The sequence below is a fragment of the Setaria italica genome, chromosome III (assembly GCF_000263155.2).
Source record: "Setaria italica strain Yugu1 chromosome III, Setaria_italica_v2.0, whole genome shotgun sequence".
NCBI lineage: Eukaryota > Viridiplantae > Streptophyta > Magnoliopsida > Poales > Poaceae > Setaria > Setaria italica.
In genome coordinates this window covers 697,892-711,884 of record NC_028452.1, presented here as the reverse complement: position 1 = coordinate 711,884, position 13,993 = coordinate 697,892, and the positions used below count along the sequence as shown (strand labels likewise).

Sequence of the window (13,993 nt, the reverse complement as noted above, 5' to 3'; positions counted from 1 at the left end):
GAATATTGACTCAGTATCGGATACGTGGAAATTTTCCCTTTTTTTTTCTTTGAGGGAAAAAACAAAGCTGCCCTGTAAATGATGACAACCACGTATCGCCAGCCACGCAACGCAAGCCAGCAGAGGGCAAGTATTGGGCTGAAAGTAGCTCGGCCGGTAATATCAGGCCCAGCCCATGTCCATACAAGCGCACGGTGCGCACGAGCGAGCGAGTTGGCTCCGGCTCGGCCGGCGGCGTTCCCCCCGCCCAAAGCAGGGAGGAACAAAACCCGCCACGAGCCCACGACAGCACACGCCCGCGCCCGACTCCTCCACCACTAGGGTTTTAACTCTCCCGCCGCCGCCGCCCCAGCGAGTCCGCGAAGCCATGGCGGGGAAGAAGCGCAAGTCCGGCTCCGAGAAGCAGCCGAAGCACCGCCTCCCGCTGGGCGCCGATGCCGACGCGGTCGCCGACGCCTCCAAGCGCCGCCGCTCGGGCGCCGCCAAGCAGCACCAGGCGGACGAGGAGGCGTCCATCCCGTCCTCCCTCAGCGCCAAGATCCTCCGCGAGGCGCGCAAGCAGCAGCAGGAGGAGATGCTCGCCGACTCCAGTGACGAGGGGCCCTCAGCCTCCGCCGCCGCCGCCAACGCCCAGGCGGCTGCGGGGCCGTCCACGTCGTCCTCTTTCCTCGTCCCCGCAGCTGATGACGACGAGGACGACGACGTCGACGAGTTCGACGGGTTTGACGCGCTCAGCGAGTACGACGGCGGCGAGGTGCGTGGCTTGCTTGCAAGACTAAAAATGAGTAACTAACTATTGCAGAGTGGCTGAGCTTGTGTCTGAGTTGTGAATTTGCTGGCTTTGTGGTATTGGTAGGTGGAGATCAACGAGGAGGACGAGAGGGCCCTTGCTGCCTTCATGTCAAAGGACAAAGCTGCCGAGCTCACACTTGGCGATATCATTCTCCAGAAGATCAGAGAGAAAGACGCCGAGGTCTTAACGGGTGTGTATGCTCTTTTTAACTGTTATTATACTTCTTACCGTACTTGGAATTGTAGAGTTCGTTCAGCAAATTGTGAGCTACTTTTTAGTAGCTTCAACTGCATTTTTGGTATGAATAGAGTTAAATGTATTGGTAAACGGTCACAAACAGTGACTTGTTGATTGTACAATTTCTGATGTTTGTATTTATTTGCACAGAAGGACGGCCTCGTGTAAAATTGGACAACAGCATCATTGATCTTTATAAAGAGTATGTGACTGCCTTCTTTCTTGATTCCTGTAAAAGAACTATTGCATGTTTCTCCGCAGTGCTCACTTTTGTATATGTAGGGTTGGGAAGTTCTTAAGTCGATACACAAGTGGGAAGATTCCAAAAGCATTCAAGCGCATACCATCATTGGAATGCTGGGCAGAGGTGCTGCAACTAACTGAGCCGGAGAATTGGTCTCCTAATGCAGTATATCAAGCAACACGACTCTTCTCTTCAAACATGAATACGAAGAATGCTGAACGGTTCTATGAAGCCATTTTGCTCCCTCGCGTTCGTAATGACATAAGGCAGAACCAGAGGCTGCATTTTGCGCTCTACCAGTCGCTCAAAAAGTCTCTTTACAAGCCTGCAGCATTTAACAAGGGTATTCTGCTGCCACTCTGTCGGGTAATTGCTCTCTTCAGAGATCAACATTTGGTAGAACATAGGGCCTATCTATTTCCTTTGTAGTGCTATCTGGAGTCTGGACTAATATCTCAGATGCTTGTTTGGATGGTGAATGATCGCATCTCTTGTTTGGTTACATAATGTTGTTAAAATTCTGGCAGACAACATTTCCTGATGGTTGGTGATTGAAAAGAATTATATTGTCCAACACGTCATTTTGAGAATTTGAATGATAGCTGATGCTTCTTCCATCTATTATTATGTCTATTAGGCATCTTTGATCATAATTTAGTCTAGCAGCACAAATGAGATATTGCTTCTCCCTTTTTGTGTCCACTTCATAGGCTCATATCCTAACTGCAGGAAAGGAATTGCACCCTCCGTGAAGCAGTAATTATTGGAAGTATTATCCAGAAAGTTTCCATTCCATTTCTCCATGCAAGGTCAGCTGAATAGTGTATATGAGTCATGTCCGTGATGATTGTGACTTAGTGTCTCATTTTCAATTGGTATTTTGATTGGATGCAGTGTAGCTCTAGTGAAACTAGCAGAGATGGAGTACTGTGGCACTACAAGGTAAGTGTGCCACATCAGCATCTTTTGTATTCTTTCATAGTATATTATTTTTTTGCATCTTTTTTAGGCTACTTTGCTAAACGCTCAATCTTTGTGATCAGAAACCATTTTTTATTGAACAAACTTTCTGTGTATTTATTCATAATAATATGTTGGATAGCATCTGGAATCTTTATTAAAGCTGTTAAATGTACATGTTGCAGAAAGTTCAACGGTCTTCTTTACTTTATTTCTTATTTTTGCCTGTACTTTCTTCTACATTCCATGCAGCCTAAGTTTTCTGAATGCTTCCTATCATTCTGCCCAGGACACAACAGTTCACCAGCATAATTCCATCTTGTGTAGTTATGTGTAAAATTAGAAGTTTCTGGTAATGCTGCGTGACATAACATGATGAACTAAATTTTTGCAATGCAATGCTAGTGTTTCCATGAATAATGTGCTGCCTTATTTGACAAAAAGGGTGCATGGTGTTTACTTACTAAATGTATCATATCTCTTTTACTGTTTAGTTATTCTTATTACCTTGAGGCTGCTGTAATATAAGCTCTCTTGCAGTTACTTCATCAAGCTATTTCTAGACAAGAAATATGCTTTGCCATACCGGGCGCTTGATGCAGTGCTTGCTCATTTCATGCGGTTTCTTGATGATGAGAGGATCATGCCTGTTATATGGCATCAATCACTGCTCGCATTTGTGGAAAGGTTAGTGATGAATGTCTACAATTGAAGCATGTTTTTGCTATTCTGAAACGATTTATCCTTTTATTTTTGGTATACAGCACGATAACTTTCATGCTTCAAATATGGGAAGTTCCCTTTATGTTCTCTGTTCCATTAGTTTATGCATGTCTTTGTTTGCTGGGACAAAGTGTTCAGTGTTCACCTGGAAAAATTTCTTTTGAAAGTCTGTGCCTGTGTACTTATATAGTCTAACATGTTCTTTGCTTTATGTGACTCCAACCTCGAGTCGCAATGATGAATTTGTTACAGTGAATTGATTGTTTACAAGTGTCCTTGCTCACTCTTTCACTGGTTTACCCATGTATTTCACACTAATTTTTTTGTGACAGATACAAGAATGAGTTGGAGAAAAAGGATAAGGAGAAACTTGCACGTTTGTTGGATCACCAGAAGCACTATTTGGTAGTTACTTTGGTCCCATCATTTATACATATGCATGAATAACTAAGCACTGTTTACTGAATTGTCGAGTTAACTGATATGTGCTAAGAGTTGTAACTTTAACCCCTCTGTCTAAATAGGTTACTCCAGAAATTCGTAGGGAACTTCGGGGCAGCTGCAACAGGGGTGAAAAGGATTCCAATTTGCAGACTTATATCCTTTCAGTGCATGCCTTCTTTTACATTCATTCTATATTCAGTTGAATAGAAAATACTTATTTCAATTTTGTGAAATTGAAAATTTCTGCTGCTCAGTTCTTTGCTTAAAACAAAATGCTGCTCAGCTGTCATATTGATTATTTCCTTAACGTTTTGTTCTTACCCTCGCCTATCTCCGTCATCACAAAACCTATCGAGGAAGATAAGTGGGACGTACCACAAGTGCCAATGGAGGAGGACTAGACTGTTCGAAATTTTATCCACTGCTGAGTGTGGCATTCCCCATTGTCGAATTTTGCACTAGTTCATTGAGCAATGTGCCAATGTTTTACTATAGAGAAGTGCTGTAATGGGCATTTACATGTTTGAAATGAATTTGCCATGTACGCTGTCTTAAACTCTTAACCTCTATATGTCGTGGTGTGACCGACCTGGAACATGTACACATGGAGTTAGTTGACGGCATTCGTTTGTTCTTGAGATGCTGCTTAGCGAATTGTTAAGTACCTCCTTGTATGCAATGGAATGGAATCATTCTTAAAGTTATAAAAAGATTATATGGTTTGTGGCCCTTTTGCTTCTGCCTATGCAATTGCAGCTGAAAGTCGGACATGAATCGTGCCAAGGTTGATTATTGTGAGTTATGTATTGTCACCACTTGGCATTCCTTTGGGTGCATTTTTACTGGTAACCAACCACTGCGCAAATTCACCTTGCCCGGCCTGCTGGACGACCACTACGAAAGTAAAGGAGCGTGGTTTCGGTGGCCAAACCTGGTGCGCGTCGTGCGAGATTAGAGAGTCAGAGAGATGCAAGGCAAAGAACAAAAAGGAAACCTGTTTCTACTTTCTTCCAGGGTTAACTAACTACATGCCCTTTAGTCTTTATTATCTCACGGCAATGTACTAATATTTTTTTACAGTATGTGCGTGTATACTCAGATATTTTTAATCGTGGGGGCAAACCAATTGGTAAACAAGCGGTATATACGTTTATAGGTGATGGAAATATTTTTTACTCCGGCAGGCTGCTGCGTCGGGAGCCCCCGTCCGGTGGCCGTCGAGCATGGCCGCCGGGATGAGCAGCAGTTCCTGGTCCAAGCTGCAGCCTGCAGCCGAACCAACCTGCATCGCTCGCTGGTAACAGGTGTCAGGAAAAAAGAAGGGGCCAGGGCCAGGGACAGGGGACATGAACGGGAAGAATTGGAAGAGTACTGTCCTGTAGCACAAGCAGATAGAATGCGACCGTCCTCGTCCCCTCCCTCATCTGTCCGAGACGAGCGCATGCAGCCACAAGCCCAACAGGAGCCCAAAACTAACTAGTAGCATTGGTAGTGGAGGTGGAGGGCGTCCGGATGGGGCCGGGGAGGTGTTGCTTTGTTCCTCGATGCTGCCTCGGTCAAGAAGGCTCGTCGGGGCCGCGGCCGACGCGGTGGAATGATGCTGTGCCCCGTGCCAAGCGCCCGTCATCGACGAGCGCAGCGTGCTGGAAGCGACGTCGGGGCTCATGGCCGCCGGCGCCGCCACCTGGCCCGGCTCGCTGTAGCTGTAGTAGTCCTTGTTCGACGGGACGACGTCGTCGGCGCTTTGCATGTGACCGCCGTACGTGCCGAGGTGGTACGCGGCCGGCGCGTGCGCTGTAGTCATCGCCGGCGCAGCCGCCACAGCCACCGTGTGGACACCACCGGCGGCACCAGCAGCGGCGGCGCCGCCGGAGTACTCGGCCTGGATGCGTTCAACGAGGTGGGGCATCCAGAGGTGTCTCACGACGTCGCAGCGGAGCTGCTTGGCGTGCTTGTGCACCATGCTCGACCTAGTCGCGCCGGCGTACCACGTCATCATCCTCTTCGCCTACGCCCCGCCCAACCCCACCAACGCCACCCTCCTCGGCTCGCTCGCCACCACCCTCTCCAGCACTTCCCGCTCCTCATCACCGCCCGCCGCCTCGAGCGCCAAAGCCACGCTAACCGCCTGCTCTTCGACACGGGCAGAGGCGGCGCCGGCGTCCTCGTCGTGGAGGCCGCGGTGCCGATGCCGCTCTCGGCCCACCGCTCTCCCGGCCCCGGAACTCGCGCGACTCCTGCTCCAGATCAACCGCTTCTCGTTGCGGCGGCGCGGCGCGGCCCCGTGATTGCCTCGTCCGCGCAATACCAGGCCGCCGACGGATACGATCTTCGAGACCGTATCCCTGCACCTCTGGCGCAAGATCACCGCAGGGCGCGCGGCCGCACGGGTTACCCCGCGCGCACGGCGCTCAACCTGACCGTGAACGGCTGCGCGCGGCTCGGGCCTCCTCGCGGCGACTCTGGGCGTTCTCTAGTTCGCCGACGCGCACCCTTCCCCGGCGATGCCCACTGCATCATCGGCGTTCTCCGGCCTAGAGCGTCCGGCGGCGAAGACGATGGCCGCACGGCTGCCACCGCTGGATGGTGCCGCGGGGTTGGCAGTAGGCGCAGGAGGCAACGCAGACGCATCGCGCGATGTGTCACGGAGCCCGGTTGAGCGAGAGGATGTCGGCGGCCGACCGGGAAAAGCGACGGCGTCCGCAGGCGGCAGCGGCCGAGCTCTAGCGGAGCTGCACCATTCAGCAACGGCAAGTGCAAGCAGCGGAACAGCGGCATTATTCTAGGCCAAACGATGCCTCTTCCACGTTGTCCCGTCGGATCTGCACGAAGCGGCACGCGGCAAAAATCGGAGGCAGGGCTGCACGGAGGCTGAAGCAGGGGAAGCGTAAGTGCGCCTGAGGGCCACGGCGGCCGGTCCTCCTGTCAGCAGCCACCGTTGTGTTTGTGTTGTGCGTGCGTCTCCCGGCCGGCGTGCACTGCACAGGAACGAGAGAGATCCTTCCTGTTCCATTCCTGCAAGGCTGCAGCAGTGGATGTTCTGGGGGCGCTCTTCTTCTCAACACGGCAACACGATTTTGTTCTAGCTTTCTACTGTAGTGCTTTTGGTTTTCCCGTGGCCAACACGGCAACATTTTGAGCACCCAACATTTTGTTGCACTGCTGCATGGTAACTAGTTCATGGACGCCAATTACTGCGAGCAAAAGGTGCGTTGCATGGCAACGGTCATGCATGTATGGAATGGGTCGGAGTGATATACGGAATTAGCGTGGCCTGGGGGCTCACAGTAATATGTATCTAGCTGCTCAAAGACGGTAAAAGCACTTTTATCAAAAAAAAAAATGGTAAAAGCAACCACCACCCGAATCACTTCTGCTCCCCGCCGGACGTCCGACATCCGGCGGCCATGCCCGTCGTGCACCGCCTCCCGCCGGCCCTGTCCCACGTTGGTCAGCTGGCGTGCGTGCCTGCGTGGGCACTTCTCCCGTAATCGGCAAGCCCCGCTATCCACGCCGCTGTCCATGCCATCGGTGTCGCCTCTCCTCCTCGACTTGGGCATGGACCGGTTTTCCTCTTGTTTATTCGCTTCTAGAATGGGGGAGGTCTGGTCCAGGCGCGGGCCGCCTGCTTCCCACGCGAGGCGAGCTGTGAGCGCACCCACTGTAAAACCTCCTTCTGCCTCTCGTCGAGGCATAAAGCCATTTTTGAGAAGAAACCACCTCAAACTAGTACTACTCAATCAACAACGAGCAGAAAACCCTAGCGTCCTCCCCATGGTCGGAAAGGGGACTCCGCCTGCCGACCACGTGCAACCGCAAGTCCCAAGGCGCGGCAGCGGCCAGGGACTTCCTCAAGGTTTCCGCCCCCGTCAAGCACTTCGTCAAGGTGGACGACACCGGCGGGAGCGAGCTTCAGCGCCTGAAGAAGGAGCTCTGCGAGGTGAGCTCTCCGTGCACTCCACACGCTTCCAGCTCCCAGAGTGGTTGGAGGTCAAGAATATCCCCGAGGAGCCCGCCCTTCACCATGGCTGGAGGGGGCGTAGCGTGGCGACGGCGCAGGACTTATCAAGGTCCCCACCCCCACCGATGTGTACATCCAGTTGGACGAGACTGGCGGTAGCGAGCGCTTCGACCTCCCCGACAAGTGCGCCCTCCTCGACGACCTGACCTCTGAACGACGACGACCTCGCCGACCACAACACCCAGGGGGCGTTTGATTTTGAATTAATTTTTTTTGGCTCCTAGATGAGCCAGCAAGTTCATCTCGATCTACCTCTACTTTTGCATTGGAGGGTTTTGCAGAGCCTCCGCTAGCGTTCGAATGTGCGACCAACTTTTCCCATCCGCGCGCACGCAATGTCGGCGTGCGGGTGGGTGCCATCATCTCCGCCGCGTCCTGGCCTCCGATCCGGCTCAATTTGGCGATTTAGCTAGTGCCAAGGGTAATCAAGAACTTTGTTGCTAATGTTCGGGGCTTGCTTATCTATTTGTGATGTTTTTTCATGTGAAGCAAATTCTATCATAACTTATATAAATCTTCTTTCTACCATAATCCTTTTTTCATGGGAAGCAAATTCTAGCGGAGGGTTTTGGAGATGACATGGGGTTTTTTTCTAGCGAGAGAAGAAGTGCATGAGAAGAGTGGGGAGGGGAGCGCCTTGTCTCGTAGAGGTCTCGAGTGGTTTGCGATATCTAGTTTTACAGTTTAGTCATGTACATGCTTTTCTTTTTGTTTAAGTCCTCCCCGCTATGAGCTGCTCACGGCCGGGTAGCGGATTGTGGATCTTCGCTTGCAGATATGGTGGTCTGCTGGATCTCACTGCAAGCGGCATGGGCTGGTTGTGCTTGTGGTAGGTACAGCATGAGCAGATCCTTTTTTTTCGAGAAGGATTTGATCCCGACTACACGCGAGCGCAGGTTCGCCGTGCATGGTGGCGTCCAGTGACTACCATAATATTTTTTTCATGGGAAGCAAATTCTATCATAGCTTATATAAATCTTCTTTAATTTGTTTGGATTTTTTTCGTATATATCTTTATCTAGTAGCATTTTTAATCACCGATGTATTGTAGCAACAAAGTATTCACACAACAATAACTCACTGGAGTTTCAAAGCTATATGGTAGTGGTACTATTGGACCAATTTTTATACTAACCCACTACTTGTCTGAAATAACCTCATATTTGAATGTGTGTTGTATTTATGATTATATTGCAAAATCACAGGAAATACGATATGAACTGAGAGTTTTTTTATATTTGGGTTTAGACTTTGGATATTGGAAGGCACAAATACGAACATTGGGCTTCAGTGCTGCATGAGTAGCAGAACTTGCACAGGTTATATATATTCTTCATCTAAAGTTTGATCGGACAGAATTTGATATCTAAACGTATCAGCTCAAAAAGATCTAGAATTTTCATATGGACAATCATGTATTGTTAATCAATGTCAACTTCTAATAAATTTTTAATATTAATGGTTATAATTTAAAAGCTTTGCACAGAACAAACTTAGACGAGGTTATATTTAAGACTGGATGAAGAAGAAGAAATTTATTGAAGTATATAATGTGTTGGAGCCCAATATAGAAAAAATCCGGCACACCCAATATATACAGAGAATAACAATATAAGGCTGATATTACAATATCTACGGTGACATTTTTTTCATAGCTTATATACATTTTTTTTGTTTGAAATGTTTGTTTCAAATATGTACATCTCCAAGAGAGTACAAGATAGGAGCATTTTAACCATCCATCCAATAAAAAGTCGTATTGTAGCAACAAAATATTCACACAACTGAACAAGACTTACTGGAGTTTCAAAACATAATAATTAGGTCATTTTCTTTAGAATTAGCACAATAATGCAACCTAAAAAATATTAATGCTACTGATCAACAACCTTGTCGTTATTTTATAAAAGCATTTATTTTGTGATGAGAACTGTTGCTGTGGGAAGATAGAATCTCTCTCCTCCTTTTGATCTCTTCTTCATCTTTTCAAGGCTTCCTTCAAGGGCATGCGCAAGAGATGGCTCTGAGACTTAAATCCACCAGGATAATCCCGTTCCTCCTGTAAGCTGGCCAGCGAGTCATCCCCATAGACTTGAGATGACTATATTCCAACCTAAACGTGTATAACCCAATGTGTAGGTATATTTCTGTAACATTCCCAGCTTAGAATGAATTAGAGCCCACTAGTGGCCCATGTGACTCTGGGCATGACATGAGTGGAAAAATAATCCTACCTTACTAGAGTGGTGCTCACCAACATATAAACTCAAGTGTCAAATGCATTTAAACCCCGAATTAACCGTTTTACGTGAAGCGAGGACGAAAGTGTAAGCGGATTTGGTGTGAGTGCGTGTTTTACTTAGTGTGTAAGTAGTAGGACCGAGCCATAGGGCATTACAATTTCTCGACACAACGTTTACTTGTTCACTATCATACATCACGGTCTTTTGGAGCCCTGACCTGCAAGACATGATACCCATAATGTATAATTCTTGTTGACCAAAAGTTATCATATAAAAGCTAGCTCCAGGTAAGACCGGCACGGTAAATTTCATCTACGCCACTAAGGAATTTCATAGTTGCTTCATATATCACAAGCGTTTTGACTTTTCAGTGGCAAATAAGATATTGCCAAATCTTCTAGTGGCATAAAAAGAAATTTATACCAGCGCATCGTGTGGTTAGATAGTAGACAGACTTCTTCATCCATACCATCTCGTTAAACTTAACCTAAACTGGGCTGCACAGAAAAAACAAAACTAATTCTTAAGTAGATGCGAGTATTTCGTAGATAAAAACAACTTGCAATACGACTAATTCTTCGTAGAGAGAAAAAAAAACGCTGGACTACGTGAATACAAGGCGTTTGCCTTAAAGCAAGGTATATACTCCATAGATAGAACCGCAAAGACATGGCCGTGCGTGGGAGAAAAGCGTACTCTCTTTTTTCTCCCGAGATGAGAGTGCACTTTCCCTTTAATAAGAGGACTAATTGGCTCAAACTCAGGGGGAAGAAAAAAGAAAAGAAGAATCTAATTGGCTCCCACTCTGATCCATCAGCTTGAGAGTTTGACTCCCCTGCCCCTGATCCATCGCCATTCCTCTGCTTGAGATTTTTTTTCTGCTGGACGCCGAGACAGACTCCTCCTTTCCGTTTTAAAAGGGAGGCCGGGACGGGAACACATTGCTTGGTTGCACCGCCACCCTCCTCTCTCGTCTGTTTTGGTCTCGAATTTTTTGGGGCAACAATCCCGACGGATCTCTACGGAGTAGGTACGTTAGGACATGCATGAATGGCGCGTGCACTCGGACTCGGCGGGATGTGGAGCTTTTGCTTCCCTCCGGCAGACACGGCCCACGGGCATATAGAAAGCAGTTTTGGGTCGCACTTCCATTGCATTTGGGCCTGCCTGTATACATATTGATTATTGAAGGGCCATCGACGGAACTGAAGCTCACATGGAGGAAAATATTGGTTGCCATATTTTGGCACCAAACCAACTAAATAACAAGATTTTCTTCTCTAATATTTGCAGGCCTTGATTTTGACAAGTCCTGATATTGGCTTGCCATGGTTTAGCTTGGCAAAAGTTGGTATCCAACCAAGCAGGCTCGTAATGAAGAAAACTGAACACAATGCCATGCATTTAGCACAAAACTCCGTTAGTTGAACACAATAGTACATCGCTGGATTCCTCGTCTCCCCATCAATCTTTCACTGCCAGTGCTATAATTTGTCCCGCTCTAATTTAGCAATTACCACTAGCTATGATAATTTTCCCGTACGTTCTTCAGAACGAGAAGAGGACGGGTCAGGAAGAACAGGGCAAGAAGAACTGCATCGGTTTTACAAAATTTGGAGGCGTGTGAAACTACGCCGATGTGCATGGCACGTCTTCACGGCTCCCCACAGTGGAATCTGGTGGACTCGTAGTTCGCTTCACTTCAGGAGGTGGCGACGGCTTGGATGGCCTGTTGGGCTTGATCTCTTCAACCTTCTCTGTTGGGACCTCAAACTGCAATGCAACGGCGCCAGATGACTGCTTAGGTTTCTGATGGGCATAATAGTAATCGATACACAAACCAAGAAGCAGCAAGCAAAAAAAAAGATATGGTGCTCTTGGATATTTAGTATGTACCCTGAATCCACAGCCAGACACACAAGCATTGAAGCACTCCTGCAGGGAAAACCGAATTTGTCAGAAAGCACAGCTGTAAACACCAAACATATCAATCCTAATGGTTGTATCCGTCTAGCATAACAAAGTTTGCTTCGTCATATTAAAAGAAAGCCAACAAAGTTATATGCTTCATATAAAAAAATGCCTTTGGTGCCCTGCTTTCTATGCAGATCAAACAACAATCTGATATTAAAAGTGAATGGTAGGCCAAAGAACACCTCTAAGTAGTTCAAAATGGCATCATGTATATTTTCTTCCTAACCATGCAGTTGTCTGAACATGATTCTGTAAAGTGCACATTGCTAGATAAAGAGAACAAATACAAAATTAGAAATGTAGCAGAAGGGCAACAATAACTAGAATAGGTGGTAAATGGTTTATTTGCATAACTTCTACACGATGTAGTAACCAGATCAAATCAGTAAGGCAGCAAAATGTTACTCACCAAAGAGTAACTATCCTGCCCTGGAGATCGATCAATGTAAGCACTCCACTGCCGATCTTCCAACACTGGATCCTTGTAGCAGATTTCAGTACATTTTCCTATGCCTGAGGATTTTACAGCGAAGTAAGTTATCTCACATGCTACAAAATACAAATACATTGTTGATAAGAAACTATCCTATTTTGGTCCTATATATATGAGTTGACACAGGAAGAATTTTGCTGTCCTGAATCACAACATCTTGATTTAGTGACAGAAATCAAACTCTTTAGAACAATCAATCTACTGAACAAGGCAATAGGTCGACAAAATAATCCACTGTACATCCACCAAATACCAGTAATACCAACATGAAAACCCCACTATGCTATACAAACGACATCTTCCATCAGTCCATTTACCATTGTGAGTGTACTGTGTGCATAATGACTTGATGAGGGGTAACGACTACAGTGTACCAGTAGACTCTGAACCAATTTTCATGAATACGAGCCTATACGTGTAATCTTAATTAGCCAACTCTATTGATCCTAATAGAAGAGGCAGACAGACAGGACACGAAGACAATGCATACCTAACCTACTGCTATGGATCAACAATTGAAAGGGACCTGATCACCTGAATAAGCAAGTCTGAAACCAAGCAATTTAGCTTCAAGAGCAACTGAAAACCAGGGGATCACACAACAGCAATAGGCATTCCATAGTAAGCATACTCACATTGTTCCCAGGTGTCGCCGTCCGCGTTGCACCCCTTCTTGCAGAACACCCTCCCTGCAAACCAACGCCCAATTGCGCCAAAACCAAATGTCAGAAAGGGGGAAAATGATACCGTTAGTTTCGAATAAACGAACCAAATCAATGATTTTGCGGGAGAGGATGGACCCGGACACTGACATGGGATCTGCACGAGGCTCGCGTACTTCTTGGTGCAGCAGCTGCCGCACGGCGGCGTCCAGTCGCCGGAGAACATCCCGTCCGCCCTGGCCTGCCTCCGGCGCCAAACCCTCCCGCGTCCCGCACGGCCGGATCGGTCGGCGAAGCGAACGGCAGCGAGACTGCGGCGGCTGCCGAGGACGCTTCTGGTGGCTCCGGTAAAGGAGGGAGGCGAGGAGAAAGGGGGAGGAAATGGAGGTGGAGAGGGAGCGGCGGCGGCGGCGCGCTGTTCGGTTCGTGGTCGGCGCGGAGCAAATTGGGGAGGAAGGGCCAAGGAAATTCTCCGACAGGTCCCTCGACAATCGTTTTATACTAGGACACCCCTTGCTTTAAGGCAATTTTGCATCAGGATTCGAGACGGTCTCGTGAGGTCTTTTTGGTAAGCATGGTCTTTCAATTATTCAAATCCTAATTCTAAAAGATGGCATGAGCATGATAACTTGGTACAGATTTTTTGAGACGAAACTTGTGCGCATAATTGCTACTTCTTTGGGTTGCTGCTCCTTCCAAATCCAAAAAAAGAACATTTTGCTAAGCTGCTTAATTAATAATTTATACAAAAAAGATAATTTATACAAGAGCATATTTTGAAATTTAGTGCTATAGATGATTTTTGAAATAAAGTCTTACATTTCCAAATGTTTAAGCGAAAAGATAGCAACCAAAGTTTACTTTTAGTTTGATTGCACATAAAAACTGGCACGATCCTTTTAAGGGAACATTATTGTGCTACGAGTCATTTACAGAAGTTTTTCTTTCGACTGAGTATACAGCTAATCCTAAAATTTTGATATGCCACTAGACCATGCACTTGTCACTTCTTCAGGAGGTTTCCTCTTTACCCGAGGTTAAATTTAGAAAGAGTAATTCTTATAGTATTCGATTCTAAGTATGTGGTATCTCTGTGTTGGATGGCATCATTTCCTTATTTCTCGACTAACTCAATGCCAAAGTGTGCGTGGTGCAATTTTCAAAGAACACAAATGATGGCGTGTTTCATGTAAATATAA

At 47.0% G+C, this 13,993-nt stretch overlaps 3 protein-coding genes across 4 annotated transcripts; 1 reads left to right on the top strand and 2 right to left on the bottom strand.

The window, feature by feature from the left end:
• Positions 1-279: 279 nt before the first annotated feature.
• Positions 280-4,134, top strand: LOC101758876 (bystin). The gene is made up of 10 exons (XM_004959991.2): positions 280-754; positions 857-983; positions 1,181-1,232; positions 1,313-1,640; positions 2,004-2,083; positions 2,169-2,216; positions 2,775-2,921; positions 3,290-3,362; positions 3,482-3,554; positions 3,723-4,134. The coding sequence occupies exons 1-10, from the start codon at positions 368-370 to the stop codon at positions 3,800-3,802; spliced, it is 1,395 nt and encodes a 464-aa protein (XP_004960048.1). The 5' UTR covers positions 280-367; the 3' UTR covers positions 3,803-4,134.
• A 687-nt stretch (positions 4,135-4,821) lies between these two features.
• Positions 4,822-5,364, bottom strand: LOC106804191 (transcription factor MYB108-like). Its single transcript, XM_014804827.1, has one exon. It carries the CDS (start codon positions 5,362-5,364, stop codon positions 4,822-4,824), a length of 543 nt encoding a protein of 180 aa, XP_014660313.1.
• Positions 5,365-11,050: 5,686 nt separating this feature from the next.
• On the bottom strand, positions 11,051-13,259 carry LOC101758211. Of its 2 annotated transcripts, XM_004959990.3 has the most exons (5): positions 12,945-13,259; positions 12,768-12,821; positions 12,049-12,152; positions 11,562-11,600; positions 11,051-11,438 (listed from the first exon to the last, which is right to left on the bottom strand). In XM_004959990.3, the coding sequence occupies exons 1-5, from the start codon at positions 13,018-13,020 to the stop codon at positions 11,295-11,297; spliced, it is 417 nt and encodes a 138-aa protein (XP_004960047.1). In that variant the 5' UTR covers positions 13,021-13,259; the 3' UTR covers positions 11,051-11,294. The 2 variants fall into 2 exon arrangements, with proteins under 2 accessions (XP_004960047.1, XP_004960046.1); XM_004959989.3 differs by having other exon boundaries at positions 11,051-11,600.
• Between the last annotated feature and the right edge of the window lie 734 nt (positions 13,260-13,993).